The following is a 16,595-nucleotide window of genomic DNA, read 5'->3' as shown; positions in this document are numbered from 1 at the left end:
TTCCTGCCTTAAATATAAATTGGGTAAAATTTGGTCCAGTTTAAACACTCAAAGTTTTGAAAAATACACCAGATTTTGTTTTTTTTTTTCTCAGAAAATTTAAAAATTTGTTTTGAAAGAAGTTTTGATAAAAATACAGCGGAATAAAAATGAAGTTTAATTTTGAATATTTTTTAATTTGACATTTTTTTGTGTTATTCTGTAGAATAGCTTAATTGAAAAATTCAATGATTTTATCTGATTGTTTATGAGCCTAATATCTTTATTCGACAGACAGTTAACTGACAGTTTACACTGGTCTGCAAAATTTTACTTTATTTTTCTCCTTCAAATAATTTTTTGATATTATGAAAGATTAGACTTTCCTGAATCTAAATCTGGTTTCAGAAAAATTCTATCAGGTAACATTTTTGTAAAAATGATTTTTGAAAAATGTGTGTAGTTTCTAAAAAATCACCCTTTTAGATTCATTTGAACTTGTATTAAATTAAAACTTTTTGCCGCATTGAGCTCAAATTTGGAGGACTTATTTCCAATAATATGACCTATCGATTGACTTAAAATATGTCCTTTTACATTAATGTTTACTCATATTTTAAAATACAAATTGACAAAAATAAAATACTAATTGGCAGAAATATTGAAATCCTTCACTTTTTAGTAAATCCTACATGAACAAAAACACCTTAATTAAGGAAAACGTAAAATATCAACGCACATTATATTTTAAAAGTTAAATATGTAAAGAAAACCATAATAAAATACATTAAACAAAATGTGTATGTGTTTTGTAATTTTATATACTATATTTCTATTTAGAAATATCTTATCTGTGATAAATCATTCGATACATTGCCTTCTAAAGCTTCAGATTTGTTTTTCCTAGAAACAAAAGTATATTTTTCCTTTAGTTTTTGATGTGCTGAGTTAGAATCCGAAGTCAAAAAAATTCTATCACGTCAGGATTTGAGATATTCGCATTAAAGTATCCCAAAATCAAGTTTTTTTTTTTGAAAATCTCAAACTACTATATCTCAAAAACCAGAGCTGACCGAAATTTTTTGAGTTCGCGTTCTAGGGAGAAAGATATATTAATTTTTAGAGTTCAGTTTCTTTATGGTAAGATATGCCAAACCTACTAAACTTACTAAAATTATGATATCTCGGAGAAGAAAAGATATTGAGAAGATTGAAACTGAATTTGAAAGAAAAAAATAAGTTCTTTCATAAACCGTAACAACTTTAATTGAAAAAGATTACATTATGCCAAAATATTTTTTCGAAAACAGCAAAAATATGGGTTTTTGAGATTTTCTAACGTAAAAATCTAAAAAAACGTGACGTGCTAGGTCCATTCTGACTTCGGATTCAGAATCAGCATAGAAAAATCCTTTAGAAAAGTATAGTTTTATTTTAAGGAGGATTTTCTTGCAGACCAGTGTTATTAGAAGATTGAAAAATCGGGTCTTAAACGTACTTTGTATTGTAACAAAAAAAATTTTGTTGAAATTGGTCTTTTTTTTTTACTTAAATCTTTAGTGAATGGTAGCGACTCCTAAATTTTAATAATAAAATCGGAAAAAAAATACCATACACTATGCTTATATGGTAGAACATAATGCAGGGGTGTCCCATTAAAAAATCGAAAAAAAAGATTTTTTCGACCATATAAGAAGCACCCTATTCGTGATATCGAAATTCACCACATCGGGTATTCGTTATACTGGACTTCCACTGTTCAGTAGTCCCTCGATAATGTGAACTAATTAAAACAAGGCGTTTTCGGATTTTAGAGTGATGCACATTACTGGAACTTTTATCAATTCTCATTAAACTGATTAAAACAATATTTATAAGCAATGAATGTCACACACAATGTTCTTTTGAAGCTCAGTTTAAGCATTTATTGAAAAAAAAAAAAAAAAAAAAAATACAAGTAATTACGAGTACCTAACGAGTACCTTACACTCCATTTTAAAACATCAAAAAAAAACAGGCATCGCTTTCAATATTTCTTAAGATTTTTCTTGACCAATAACAGTTGTCCATTATTCAAGATTATAAAACAAAAAATTACGTGCACGAATAAGAAAAACACAAGCTTTTACAAAAGAAATTCACATCACAGAGTCTAAAAATTTTCAAAGTTCACATTATACAGATGACAATGAAAATCTTTGGCGATTCACATTTTACAGAAATTCGCATTATCGGTAATTCACATTATCGAGGGACTACTGATTTTCTATAAAGAATTTTCATCCGTATTTCACCTATTAGACTTTTATGTGTTCAAATCTAAAATCCTTAATAGAGTGCAGGAAAAATTTAGATCTGAGGCTTCATTCTTCCCGATAAAATAAAAAAAAAAAAAATTATCAGTGATAGTGAAATCGGTCCAAAAATGCATATGAACGAGATGAGCACCAATTTCCTTGTTTTTGTAAACTTTTCAGAAAATTCAACACAAAAGTACTGAAAACATAATTACCTACACTGGTCTGCAAGGAAATCCTCATTTAAAGAAAACTATACTTTTCTAAAGGATTTTTGTATGCTGATTCCGCGATCTAGCACGTCACGTTTTTTAGATATTCCCGTTAGAAAATCTCAAAAACCCATTCTTTTGCTGTTTTCGAAGAAATATTTTGGCATAATGTAATATTTTTCAATTAAAATTGTTACGGTTTATAAAAAAACTTATTTTTTTCTTTCAAATTCAGTTTCAATCTTCTCAATATCTCTTTTCTTCTCCGAGATATCTTAATTTAAGTAAGTTTAGTAGGTTTGGCATATCTAATCATAAAAAAAACTGATCTCTAAAAATTATTATATCTTTCTCCCTAGAATAAAAATATACTTTTCTAATGGAGTTTAGTGTCAGCTCTGGTTTGTGAGATATAGTAGTTTTTATTGAGATTTTCTAAGAAAAAACTTGATTATGTGATACTTTAATGCGAATATCTTAAAATCCTCACGTGATAGAATTTTTTTGGCTTCGGATTCTAACTCAGCACATCAAAAGCTATAAGAAAAGTATACTTTTGTTTCTGGGAGAAACAAATCTTAAGCTTTACAAGGCAGTTTATCGAATGGTTTATTACAAATGAGATATTTCTAAGTAGATAAATAGTATATAAAATTACAAAACACGTAAAAATTATGTTTAATGTATTTTATTATGGTTTTCTTTACATATTTGACTTTATTAATATAATGGGCGTTGATATTTTACATTTTCCTTAATTAAAGTGTTTTTGTTCATGTTGGATTTACTAAAAAGTAAAGGACTTAGATATTTCTGCTTTTTTTATAAATCAGTATTTTAAAATATGAGTAAACATTAATGTAAAAGGACATATTTGGTGTCAATCGATAGGCCATATTACGAGGAATAATTCCTCCAAATTTGAGCTCAATGCTACAAATAGTTTTAATTTTGCACGAGTTCAATTAAATCTCAAAAATTGATTTTTTAGAAACTACCCACATTTTTCAGAAATCATTTTTACAAAAATGGTACCTGATAGAATTTTTCTGAAACCAGATTTAGATTCAGGAAAGTCTAATCTTTCATAATATCAAACAAATATTTGAAGGAGAAAAAAAAAGTTAAATTTTGCAGACCAGTGTTATCATCATTTAATTTCTTAAACGCTCACAATTCATTTTGCCCAATTTTCTAGGGAATACACTTTCCTTACCTAAAATTGAGGAGTCCAAAACTTCGATTCCATACGAATGACGTAATGATTACAAAAAATGGTTCTAAAAATTAAATAAAAACTAACCTAAATCTGAATTGTTTGAATCCTTTCAGCTTTACGATTTAAAAAACCTCAGTCGTGAGCAATTGCTTTATTTTTGTACTACACAGTATAATCATAAGTTGAAAAATTTTTGGACCGTTTAATTTTATATAATTTTCTTTTATGTATTCTTTATACAAAACCAATCAATCACCCATGAAAATTTATCTTCCTTATTCCCCAACATAGCTTCTATTAAAGTCCCAAAATGTCTGCAAATTTACTATTACTTAATTTTTGTCTTTCTTGTTTTTCTATTTAAATTCTTGTCTCATCTCAAATTACAATAACAAAATACACCTCACTATTATAACATCTCTAAAAACCTATAAAAATTCTTCTGACATAATACTTCTACCTACCCAGAGCTACCAAACTGTAAATTAATATCAATTTCATTACATTTCGATGCATCATGCATCATCGCATTTAATTGCCAATTCAATTAACTATGCAAATATTTTTTTGCATTTATAAGTTCTATACAGTAGGTACCTACTATATATCATCATAATGATCACACAACTGCATATAAGTATATTGCCAAGGTTTCGCTTTTTGTTTTTATTTATTCTCAAAAAAAAATTATATCTAGGTACAAAGATATATTTTCTAACAAAATATCTAGATCGTACCAAACAGGTGCTGGGTGTGAGCTATAAGTTCTTAATACCACGTGGGTTCTATATTAATTTGTTTTGTGTTTTTTTTTCTTACTAAAATGCAATTTAATTATTCAAAAAAAAAAAGACAAAAAAAAACTATCTCGCCTTGTGCGTATCCGCCAGACACCTATAAAGCAAAAAAAACCTCACCTCGTAAAAATATGAAAAAAAAAAAATCCATCCATCCACTATAGCAGCGGGTGGACCACATACAACTAAAAGCAGCCTCTCAAAGATCGAAAAAATGCGTGCAGATTGCAGACACGCAACGCAATCTACAAAGCTCTCCCAATAAAAAGTATCTAAAGCTTTTCAATTCATTCATTGTGAATGTTTGTTATAGGCTTGCATCTCCTCTACTTAAAAAAAAAAAAATCAAGTGTATATTCGCGGTCGCGATCAACAACAACAAAAAAAACACCCAGAGTAGGGGTATTTATTACAACGGGATACAAAAAGTATCGCTCATACACAGTACACACCAATAAATAAATATATATCGCACACAAAAAATAAAGGAGAATGTCGACTGTGCGCACACCTTTCAGACGATTCTCAAAGCAGACACCAGACACTACGGATGGTATATAACCGGCTAAAAATCAATTTGCGATTTCAGTCTAATCAACGTACTCCAACCCGGCACAAGCTTTTTTTTTTAAATACCTTGAAAAAAAAAGATACTTTCGTTTTATATAAAAAAAATATCTATCTTTTTTGTGTAAAAGTGAATTTAAGAAAAATAAACAACAAGAACTTCAAAAGGATTATTAAAGAAGTTATAAAAGTGCATCCCTAAGACAATAAATTCAAAAACTAGAAAAAATCGAAAAAAAACGCAACTTTAAATGTGAATATCTCAAAAACTATCAAAGTGATTTCGACATACTAAACACTAAAATGTGAATGCTTTCTAAACGGATTGCACCATATTCACACAAAAACAAAAAACTCGAAAAAATAACCGTTAAACTCCTTGTTGGTGTCGCGGCCTTATAAAAAAAAAACTATCTTTTTTATAAAATTAAAAATTATATCTCTACATAAACGGATTACGCGCATAAAAGATACCCAACATACAAAAGATACTTATAAAGCTATCCCAGGTATCTGCTTATTCACAAAAAAAAAAAAAAGATACTCGTTACTTCGCGCACAGAAACAACAATTGAAAAGTGAAAGTGAAATTTCTTCTATTACACGATCACACGAAGAAAATTACATCGCCAGCTCGTCTCGCGTCTGTCTCTTTGGAACCTCCTAACCGTTCGCTCCGTTTGTGGTTTCAAGAGCACAACAAACTAGTATCCAGTATCTCTTGTTTGTTGAACTTCAAAGATACTTTTGTTATTTCCTTCAGTGGCATAGTAGTATTATAAACTGTGAATTTGCCCCCCAAACTTGGTGTTATTACTTTTTATTTTATTACAATTTTTTTTTTGTATTTGTTGTTGTTGTCTTTTGAAAGAAAGGTAAAATAAAAAAAAAAACCATGTCCAAGTGTAGAGAATACGATGAAAATGATTCAAGCGTGATGTATTGCGGTAATGTGGCGGTAAAAGAAAGTGAAAGTGATGCAAGTACAAGCAGCAAATTATTATCATCTGAGACATCTGGTATCATGATGATGACAGAAAACGGAGAAGAAAAGGGTAATAATTCCACTGCCTTATCGACACAAGCAATTGTACCGATTTCATCATCTTTGCCATCAAAACTTTTACGTCTTCAAATGCACCAACGTCAGCAGCCAGTGCAACAGAATGTTATTGCAGTTTCTCAAAATGGAATGCAAGTTTACACGATTAGCAATGAATTGCAACAACAACATCATGATGATCAGCAACAACAACAGCTTCCATCACTAAAACCGAAGCACGATCGCCAACATCACAATCTTCTTATTGATCTTGGTAATAGTGGCGATTCAATGGAATCAGTGTCCGAAGAGGAAGATGAGTTAAAACCGCTGCCCAAGGAACAACAACAACAACAATCGCCAGTGTTAAATGAAATAACAAATGATCGTTTCCATCATCATGGCTTGCATCATCATCATGCAATGCCGCATCATTATCTTCAATATCATCTGCGTGATGATCAAACGTCAGCATCGTCAATGAACAGGCGCGGTTCATTTGAAGGTATCAAGACCGAATCAATGCAGGCCAAGGATTATCATCAACATCATCAGAATGGCAATACTAATGGCAACACTAACGGCAGCGGCCTTGACAATGAACTTGGTGAGAATCAAGTGATTGAGATTGATATGTTGGATGCATCGGAAATACCTGATGATCATTTGTCCGAAGAAATTGTTGAACAAGTTGAATTTTATTTTTCAAATGATAGTATTTTAAAGGATGCATTCTTATTGAAACATGTTCGTCGTAATAAGGAAGGTTTTGTCAGTCTCAAATTAGTATCAAGTTTCAAGCGAGTTCGTCAACTGACCAAAGATTGGAGAGTTGTCGGACATGCAGTTCGTAGGAAAGGTAAACATATCGAACTTAACGAAGAATGTACAAAAGTTCGTCGAATTGATCCTTTGCCAAGTTTTGATGAAACTATGCCATCGAGGACAATTGTAGCTTGCGATCTTCCCATGGATAAATTGAGTATTGAAAAAGTCTCCGATATATTTTCAAAATGTGGAGAGATTGCTCTTATTCGTATTCTTAAGCCTGGTATGGCTATTCCAGTTGATGTTCGTCAATTTATGAATAAATACCCTGAAATGCAACAGAAAGAATGTGCTTTGGTAGAATACATCGAGTCATCAGCTGCTAGGAATGCCAAGAACCTTCCTGGAAACTTCCAGGTCTTCGATATGGTTGCCCCGAAGAAGAAGACCGGAAAGAAAGCTGTTGGTGGAGGAGGATCAGGAGGAGCTCCAGTTGTTAAAATGGTTGAAAATTATAAAAACTACAATTACGAAAATAACTTTGAACGAGCACGTGGAGGAAGTTTTAGCCTAAATGTTTTACCCAATGAAACTGATTTACGATTTAGATTACGTCGAAATCATTCGGACTTCCATGTCAAGGGTGACAGCTTACATCATCATACGCATGCGCATAGTCATCATCAAACAGCACAACCGCAACATCAGCTGGCACAACAACAACAATATGCACATCACGCACTTAGTCATTATCAAAGTCTGTCGCGAAATAACTCTTTGGAGAATGGCAATTCCACAGCTGCTCCGAATAATATGAACTTTTATGCGTCATCACCACGTCGTTTTAATAATACTGCTGCCAATGGAGAAATAGTGGCACCAGTTAGACGGTATTCAGCTTGTTCGAATGATGGTTATTCGACTTGTTCGGAAATATCACGTCGTCCATCGAACTGTTCGATGGAGGGTACGGATTTGAGACGTGATTCGGGATGTTCGGAGAATTGTCCTTGTTCGAACAGTCGTCGTGGATCACAGAATGTTGAGCCTTATCGTAAACTCTCTCACGGTTCGGACTCGGATTGTAGTCAACGGAGATTTTCGAATGGATCGTTCCCATTCGAGAGAACTTATTCGAATGCTAGTAATGAAATGGTAGTGATGCCTCGTCGTCAATCGAATGATTATAATAACTTTAGTCGTAAGCCTTCGGCAGATTCTCAAACAGGTATGCTGATCGAGAATGAACACACTTATCGCAGATTTTCGAATAACTTTGATCCAAAATGCAAAATGGCTGGCTATGAGTATTACAATGGTAGACGTATATCAACAGATTCCGGTTATGATCGAAGATGTTCATTTGGATCAGATTTTGAAGGTTCACCAAGATCGAGAACGGGTAGTTTTTTGAATAATTACAAAACTGGAGAATTTGAAGGAACACCAAGGTCACGAACGGGTAGTTTTTTGAATGCAACTCATAAAGCTGAGAATGTGGTGAGAACACCAATTGGACCGGATGGTAGTAAGGGATTTGGATCGAGGGCTAGGAAATTTGGACAAACTGTGGCGCCTGTGAATTGAGCACTGTATGAGGAAGAGATATTGGAGAAAATATATAAATTAAAGCAAACAAAACAAACGAGTGCGAATTTAGAGTAAAAAAAAGGTGAGTCTCTTTGTTTTTGTTAAAAAAATGTCAAGGCTTTGAGTTGAAATTGTTTTTGTTTTGTTTTATGGCTCTTAAAATTTATGAGACACACTCTTTTCTGACAGTTTTTATCACTTTTTCTAGTTTTTTTTAAGTTCAAACAAAAAACAGATAGATTAAAGACCTTGAAGTGTTTATGAAGCTTCTAAAAATATATATCGTTGTCAAGAAGACTTAATTAAGATATAACAACTGTAGAGTCATTTAGTCGAAAAAAAAATTTTTTGTTTGAATAGAATGTCTGGATCTTTTATATTCGTCACTTTCTGTAAAAACAATTGACAAATTAGGTAATATTCATTATTCACCTGAAAACCTTACAAAGTAAAATAGGTAATTAAATTGTGAGTCTGCCCAGCCAGTCTTGGTGTTATCTGACCTGATTCATGTTGTTATTTTGAGAATATCTTTTTTAGATTTAAATTAACCTCATTCTTAACGCTATAATAACTATTGGGTGGTTAAAGGAGAAACCCATTGACTTTTCTGATAACTCAAAACCCTGAAATATGCACAATCGCATACGTTATGTTAATCTGTATAACCTCTTGTTTACTCATAGTTTAAGGTTCTTGATAGATGTTTACATGTTTTTTTCTTTTTTTGTTTTTCAACGATAAACATTTTAATTCATGTGAGATAGGAAAAAACTAGTTTGAAATTATAAAGAAGGTGGAAAATTGATGTTGTAATTGGAATTAAACAGTGTTTTCTATTTAATTCAATTACATAGTTTAATTCAAGAAATAGAGAATTATAAGCCTCTTGGGAAGTTTTAATGACAGAATACGGTTTCAAATAAAAGATAAGACCAAAATTAAGTAATCAATTTAAGATTAAGTTATAGTTTAGAGAACTCGAAAAAGTAAGTTTTACATTTTGTTTTATCTACTTAGCCCATATAACAAAAAAAAAAAAAAAAAAATCAAAAATAACTAAACTTAACGAACAATAACTTAAAATGTAGGTACTTATAAATGTTTTTTGATTTTCGTTAAGTACTGAATCTGAATGTGAACACTGAAAAAGTTTTTTATTTCTTACTTTCTTTCTCAATATGTACTTTAATTACTTTGATGACAATTATTCACATTTTTGGTCTTAGTTGGTCATCATTTTAAAATATTTTGATTTTATTTAGAAATTGAAGATCTATTTTCCTATTTTTCTGATACAAAAAAAGAGAAAATTTCGGAGTAATCGATCGCAAAAATATACATAATTCGGCCCCAATTTAGTTTTTTTTTTAGTTTTCTTTGTTATTTAAAATTAATTTAAATGAAATATCATAATTTTTAATTGTATTCTTAACTTTTTTGTTTACTTTACGCTTAAGAACATTACTTAAAGCTTGCCTTAACCTTTCTGTACAACGAAAGTTTCGTTAAAATCTATTAATCCATAATCAGAAATCGGGAAATAAAAAAATTACAAAACATGTTAAGTGAAATATAAAATGAACTGTTATTTTTTTCATTAAAATAAAACCTTATTCGAAGTTTTTAACAAAATAAAGGTGCAAAGTTACTATTCGTTTAAGAACTAGGTATGGGAATAAGCGGATAAACGACAGTTTTACAAACGAATTGTGGAACTCTTTATTTTTTCCATTATCCGTATCAAATTTTTGAGTGCTATCCATAATTAGAATTTTTTTCCCAAAAACATAGGTACCTTGTTTTAAAAAAACGAAAGAATATTTTTCTCAAATTTAATATCATCTAAGGGCCAATTTATTGAGCCTCCATTAAATTTTGAAATTTATCGCTTTAGTTAACGGCCTTGTTAAACTATTGTCGCCTTTAAGTATACATCATTAAAAATTCATTTAATTCACTCTTCTTTAGTTAAAGTCCTTACTTTTAATGGAAACTTTAAATTTAAAACTCTGTTAAAAATATCCTAGGGATTTTTTATTTTTTTTGAAAAATAATCTGTCAAAAGCTACAATTTTGTCAAATCAAATAGATTTGAATTTGAAGAAAAACCATAAAAACTATGGCCCGTAAGTATTTTGCAGCTGAAAACGCCAGGCGAAAATGCACGACATTGACGATATACCAGTGGTAACCAAAGAATGCTACAACCTACAATTGAAGCCATGAGAAGAAGAAGGAGTTCCTTAAACTCAGAATCCCCTTAAAGTTCATAGTTTTTATTTTATTAACAAATTAGAAAATGAAAACTCATACAAATGCCTTCAAAACGATTTTGTTTTTTTGCTGTCCTATAAAATTTGCTAAAATGGAGTTACACAGTTTTCTGGTTTCACCGACGATATGTGTATACCTTCAAAAAATTCTAGTCTGGACTTTTATTCATAATTGTGATGTTTTTTTTAATAATTCTTTAGATCATTTGACATTTTTCAAATAAAATAATAATCAAACAATAAATAAAATGACATTTGACACTAATGGAGAGTGAATAAATAGAAATTCTGTTTAATACCTCCATTTGCTCTAAAAATCCCTCTTAAAAGGTCGAATTTGGTGTTTTAACTAAAACGACTTTTAAATTTAATGCTCAATTAGTTAATCATGCGAAACTTCAAAAAAATCCTTAAAATAGACTGAATTAAACGAAATTGGTTTTTAATTTTAAAATTCCCTTTTTTAATGGCGATTTAAGTTTAATTGAGAGTCAATAAATTGGGCCTAAAAGATGATATTTAAAAACTGAGAAAAAAAAACTTAGAATCTTGAAAATCTTGAACATACAATAGAAAAATATATGTTTCGGAAAACTTAATGGGTTGCTAAACTTTAAATGAACAAAATCCAAATAACCTTTAAAGAAAATAATAATTTTTTTTAATTCTAATAAAACAAAAATTTTTGACTTTGAGATTTTCAGTTATGTTCATAGTTCTTTTTAAAGAAATAATAATATCATTACATTTTTTACATTCATGTCCTCCATATACAAAATTGTATTGCATTCTATCGTAACGGGTTGGATACTTTAACAATGAATGGATTTTATCCTTTTCAAAATCTACACATCATTATCTATACAAAATATATTTTCTAAAATTTGGTGATTAATATATATTGGGAAAAGAAGAATGTTTCCATTTGATTATTATTTTCTACTGTCACGGGTGGGACAGATAAACAAGCATTTTTGATATTACGGATTTTTGTTTATTCACTCTTCAAATACAAATGCATAGTAGATATAACTATATTGATAATAATGATTGTATCAAATTATCAAAAAAAATTTTTGTTAGGTGTAAACAAAAGATCTATTAAACAATAGGACTTGGTTGTGGTTCTATTTGATACATTCAACGAATTAGAAATTTAACTATGTCTCAATGGTTAGACAAAAAATATATTCTATTGGTCTCGTTAAAAAATTTCCGTGTACAAATTATATAAGTTTTTATTCTTTTGGACAGTTGTTAGATTTTTATTTTTTATATCCTGTCTAAATTATCTTCAGCGATTTTATCAACTCTATAGCTTAACAAGTTTAGAACGAGCCAGGGAGCTTAAAAAAACCATCGTTTCAAAGAACTTATTAAAAATATTGCCTGTTCCAATTCAAACTTTTTGTTTGAGTCATTAATTTAGGTTTCGTACGACCATTATGTTTGTATATTTTTTTACGTAAAAATACGTTAGAAATTATTTGAAACATATTTTTTTTCCAATAATCTATGCTTGAGCCAGTTTTCTTTTTTAAGCTGTGCTACTTATTTTAACATGATTTTTATTTATTGCTAATTTTAAAAACTTATTCTCTATAAAAATTATATAAACTGACTTGTCACAACATATTTCAAGATCTAAAATATTTGATTTTATATTTTAAATTTTTAAATTAAACTACAAAATAGTTGATTAAAAAACTAATCATTTAATTATTTTTTTTTTTTTTTAATTTCAGATCAAAATTCGATGCCCGCCCGTTTATGTATATAAACCCACCAATTAAAAGGATTGGGAGCCATCAGAGGGAATTTATTATTATTAATAATGCTGTTCTCTGATAACTGTTAATCGTAAATTTTTTTATTAAGTGCGCAATTATATGTATGGCCATGAATTTTTGTTAATATTTAACATAAAAAAAAATGTTTAAGTTTGTTCAATTTTTGTTTTTTATTTTTTTTTTATATCTAAAATAGTTGATTATTATTATTATTAGGTTTTTTTTTTATTTCAAATTGTTTTTTTTATTCATCTTGGCTTACAAAATTGTTTTAAATTATTTATAAGTTTAAATATAAGTATTAAATCTAAAACAATACGAATTTATCTAAATAAATATAAAAATTAAAAAAAAACAAAATTTAAGAAAAAATTATTTAAGTTTAAAAACAAATTAATTAAATTTAAATATAAAACTGTTATCCTAATTGAATTAAGAAAACAAGGTGCCAATATATATATTTTTTTGTAACTATTGTTAATGTAGGTAGAATTATTTTTAATAACTATTCAATTTAATTAATATTATTAATATTTAAGTATGTTTCTATAAATAATTAACATTTGATGACTGTCAATCACCACAACAACAACAAAAAAAACGAATAAAATATAAGCAAAATAATTATGCAATAAAGTTGTCGTTTTTTTTTTTATTTATTTGTTAATTAATTGTTTTAAACTATAGCTATTTGGGATCGTCATTATTATCGAATAGTTGCTAAATTGTTGTTATAAAGTTAGAACCTGTAATTGACTGTACAAATTTATCATACCTTCGTGAAAATTTCAAGATGCCAACATATTTTCTTGACATTTTAAAATGACATTTGCGCAAACACAAAAATGTTGGATGACGTCTATGAGTACCTATTGTTTCTTCCGCCACGAGAAAGTCTTAATTATACTCGAGCTGCTACAACTAATTACACCTAAAGCAATGATCTTGATAAATTAGTTACCTACTCTCATAACTAACACCCCTTTTTTTCATGAAGCTTGTTTGTGGGTCTATTGTTGCAAAACACTATCAAGACTGAAGAGTTTCTGCGCGCGTTTGGTTTCTGCCATTATGCAACTTAAGTGACTACAAGTTGAAAACAGAAGAAAAAAAAAAAAACAACATAAAATTAAGGTGGAGGTCTCGTGAAAGTATTTTTTTAAAGCCATGAGACTCTTATTCAGCTCAGACCCCTTTTAAGAAAAAAAAAAAAAAAAAAAAAAAAAAAAATGGAACACAGATAAAGTTTACGCGCCTCACGGGCATACAAACATATACGATATAACATACAATACGCAGCCCAAAACGTGATTAAGCTTTGAACAGCTGAAGACTTTAAATAGTCGATTGGTAAGCTTGACGTGGTGGTTTCGAGTTGAGTTGAATTGAGCTGGGGTCTGGGCTGAGGCGTTCTTTTTTTTTATTGCCCAGTCACTTACACTGAATGGCGTCGTCGTCGTTGCAACATTGTGATTGTGACGCACTTTTAACTGAAATTGCGCTTGATAGATTTGTTACCTATACAACACACGGCTTGAAAGATTGAAGCTGAGTTAAATGTGTGATGTAGTTATAGATTCAAGTCACATTTTGCATGTTGTTGAGTTTTTTGTCAGTAAATTTTGTGTGATTTTATGACTTGTTTTTTATTGTTGTTGTTGCTGGATGCAGTTCATTGGACTTAAACGCTCTTTATTTGATTGTGCGTTATGTCATAAGTTGGCGATGGCGTTGCTTTTGTTTTATAATTTTTGTTTTGTGTTAGTTTTTCCCTTTTGGACGGATTATGCCAGACAGATTTTTATTTTTATGGGTGGTATATTTTTTGAATGTCGGATTGTTTGAGGTGGTTTTGTAAGTGATGAGATATGCGGAAAGAATATTTAACAGTTATTTATTGCAAGCTCATATCATTGACGACGACGTAGTCTTATTGGGCACGATGTTTTGAAAATACACTTCTGGGCATTATATTTCTTCCTACACAAATATGCATGTTTTCTATAGACATAATTTTTAAGGAGTTTTAATTTTTTTAAGGTAACGATATTTTTCTTCTATTAAGCTTATAAGAAGCAGTAGTAATAGAAACCTAATATATGTAATGCTTTAAGCGACCGGTTAGGAATATAAATTCTGTTTAAGTTTTTCTATAGAAAAAAAATGTTACGCATACGCCACAGTGATCGGCTAGACTTTATAATTGCCACTTTCATGATATTCCTGGCGAGATTTAATTATTAGTTAACACACATAAAACCGTTATTCCAAAAAATATTCCAACTCCAAAAATTCTGTAAAACAAACTTTTGTTGAAATTGCTCGTTTATTAAAAGGTCAGAAACAGAGAAAATGGTTTTATGGCAGGTACCATTAATAACTGTTAATTTTTCAGCTTTTCCATATTGGTTTCAATTAATGTTTGTCCTAAAACTTCAATTTCCTCTCTCTAGTAAACACCCAAAACCCTTAACATTTTCATTAAAGCAATTAAATTAATGGATATGAACAAAATGTAGAAACTGAAAAATTTTAAAAATGCACATCCTGAATTTTCTCTTGTAACACAAGTTATAAAATACTCACTTAGCACTTAAAATTAAAAATTTGGTTGAAAAAAAAATTTAGAAAAAAGTAAAAAAAAAAACAGACAAAAAGGATATTTTTTTTTTTGACAAAAAAAAGTATTACATAATAACTTTTGTATTTATAGAGAATTTTAAGATGAGCAAGTTTTTTTTTCAAAATTGGGTTAGAAAGTGATAAGATTTAAGAAAATGTTGTTTCCTCTGCTTTTGGATTGTAACTTTTTTAATATTCAGAATATCGAAAAAATGTTAATAACATAAGAGACGCGAAATTCAATTGAATACATTCCTTGTATTACCAACTTTTACCTAGGATGAACAGAAGTCGAGATATTTTATAAAAACTAAAATCCAAGATGGCGGCCAAAAGGTGAATTTCACAAGTGCGAAAAATCAAGGTTTTGATGCTCAGCCAATTCTCTATCGAATGAGCGAAAAAATTGTTAAAAACTGCTGGGTCACCCATATAATATGAACATCATAAATGCACTGTACTATTTATCTTTTTGCGATTATTCTTCAATAAAATACCTACAGCCTATCTAAAATTACTAAAAAATCAAAAATTATGTTTCATCCTTTAATTTTTTGGGCTATTGTATTTATATCCATTCGCCAAAACAGATTAGTTATACAGGGTGTCCCACAGTCACCGCCCCAAATGAAAACCATGGATCCCTGAGGTAATTTTAGGTCGAAAAACTTAAGAGGTAATTTTCTCGTTTTTGTCCTGTTTTCGAGTTACCACGGTTTTTATGATTTTTGCTCTCTTGTCCTTTAACTGGCCTTATCTTTGCCAAACTACGTTTTATTCGAAAGATTTTTTTTACAACCAATCAAGAATTTATTACAGTTTTAGTTTGTGTCAAAACTTTTTTTCTGCGGACAACCGTTTCTCCACAATTTTGCATCAAACACAATTTTCTTCGTTTTTAAAGTTGTTTTTTACACTTTCATATCATTTAAGTGAAAAAACACGTTAATGAGTATTAATTTTGTGTGCTTTTTATTAAAGCCTAGTTTATTTTCATAAAGAAAATAAGTTTTATTTCATAAAAAGGGCTACTGAAAGTAATTTAAAAAAAATAAACAAACTGAGTGAATTAAAAAAAAAAATAATTTTTAAATACAAAATTAATTTAAACGAATTAAAACTTTTTCTGAGCTTTATCTATTTGTTCTTTTCTTAACCACAATAGCTCAGAAAAAGTTTTTAATTCAATTAAATAAATGAATGGGACACCCTGTATAGAAATTAAATTGAACAAAATTTTCATTAAAAAAATATAACATTTGTTAGAAGGTATCTGAATGAAACCTTCTGCATGCTAGATCCACACAAAAATATGAATTATTCTATTTTTAAGTATAATAATATTCAACATTAAAGCTACTTGATCTTTAAGCAAAAAGTAGTGAGAAAAAGAGAACAAAGAGACTGCTCTAAAATATTCTAACATTCTACATGTA

The 16,595-nt window shown here is 29.5% G+C and overlaps 1 protein-coding gene across 1 annotated transcript; it reads left to right on the top strand.

The window, feature by feature from the left end:
* Positions 1-4,979: 4,979 nt before the first annotated feature.
* On the top strand, positions 4,980-8,506 carry LOC129905928 (uncharacterized). The gene has a single exon (XM_055981556.1). It carries the CDS (start codon positions 5,967-5,969, stop codon positions 8,466-8,468), a length of 2,502 nt encoding a protein of 833 aa, XP_055837531.1. The 5' UTR covers positions 4,980-5,966; the 3' UTR covers positions 8,469-8,506.
* Positions 8,507-16,595: the final 8,089 nt, after the last annotated feature.

Source organism: Episyrphus balteatus, chromosome 1, assembly GCF_945859705.1.
Source record: "Episyrphus balteatus chromosome 1, idEpiBalt1.1, whole genome shotgun sequence".
NCBI classification, from domain to species: Eukaryota; Metazoa; Arthropoda; class Insecta; order Diptera; family Syrphidae; genus Episyrphus; species Episyrphus balteatus.
The sequence above is the reverse complement of the archived record's forward strand: the minus strand, read 5'-3'. Positions and strand labels throughout refer to the sequence as shown.

Excerpts from the sequence above, each read along its gene's own strand:
- LOC129905928 (XM_055981556.1), top strand. The coding sequence starts at position 5,967 with ATGTCCAAGTGTAGAGAATACGATGAAAATGATTCAAGCGTGATGTAT.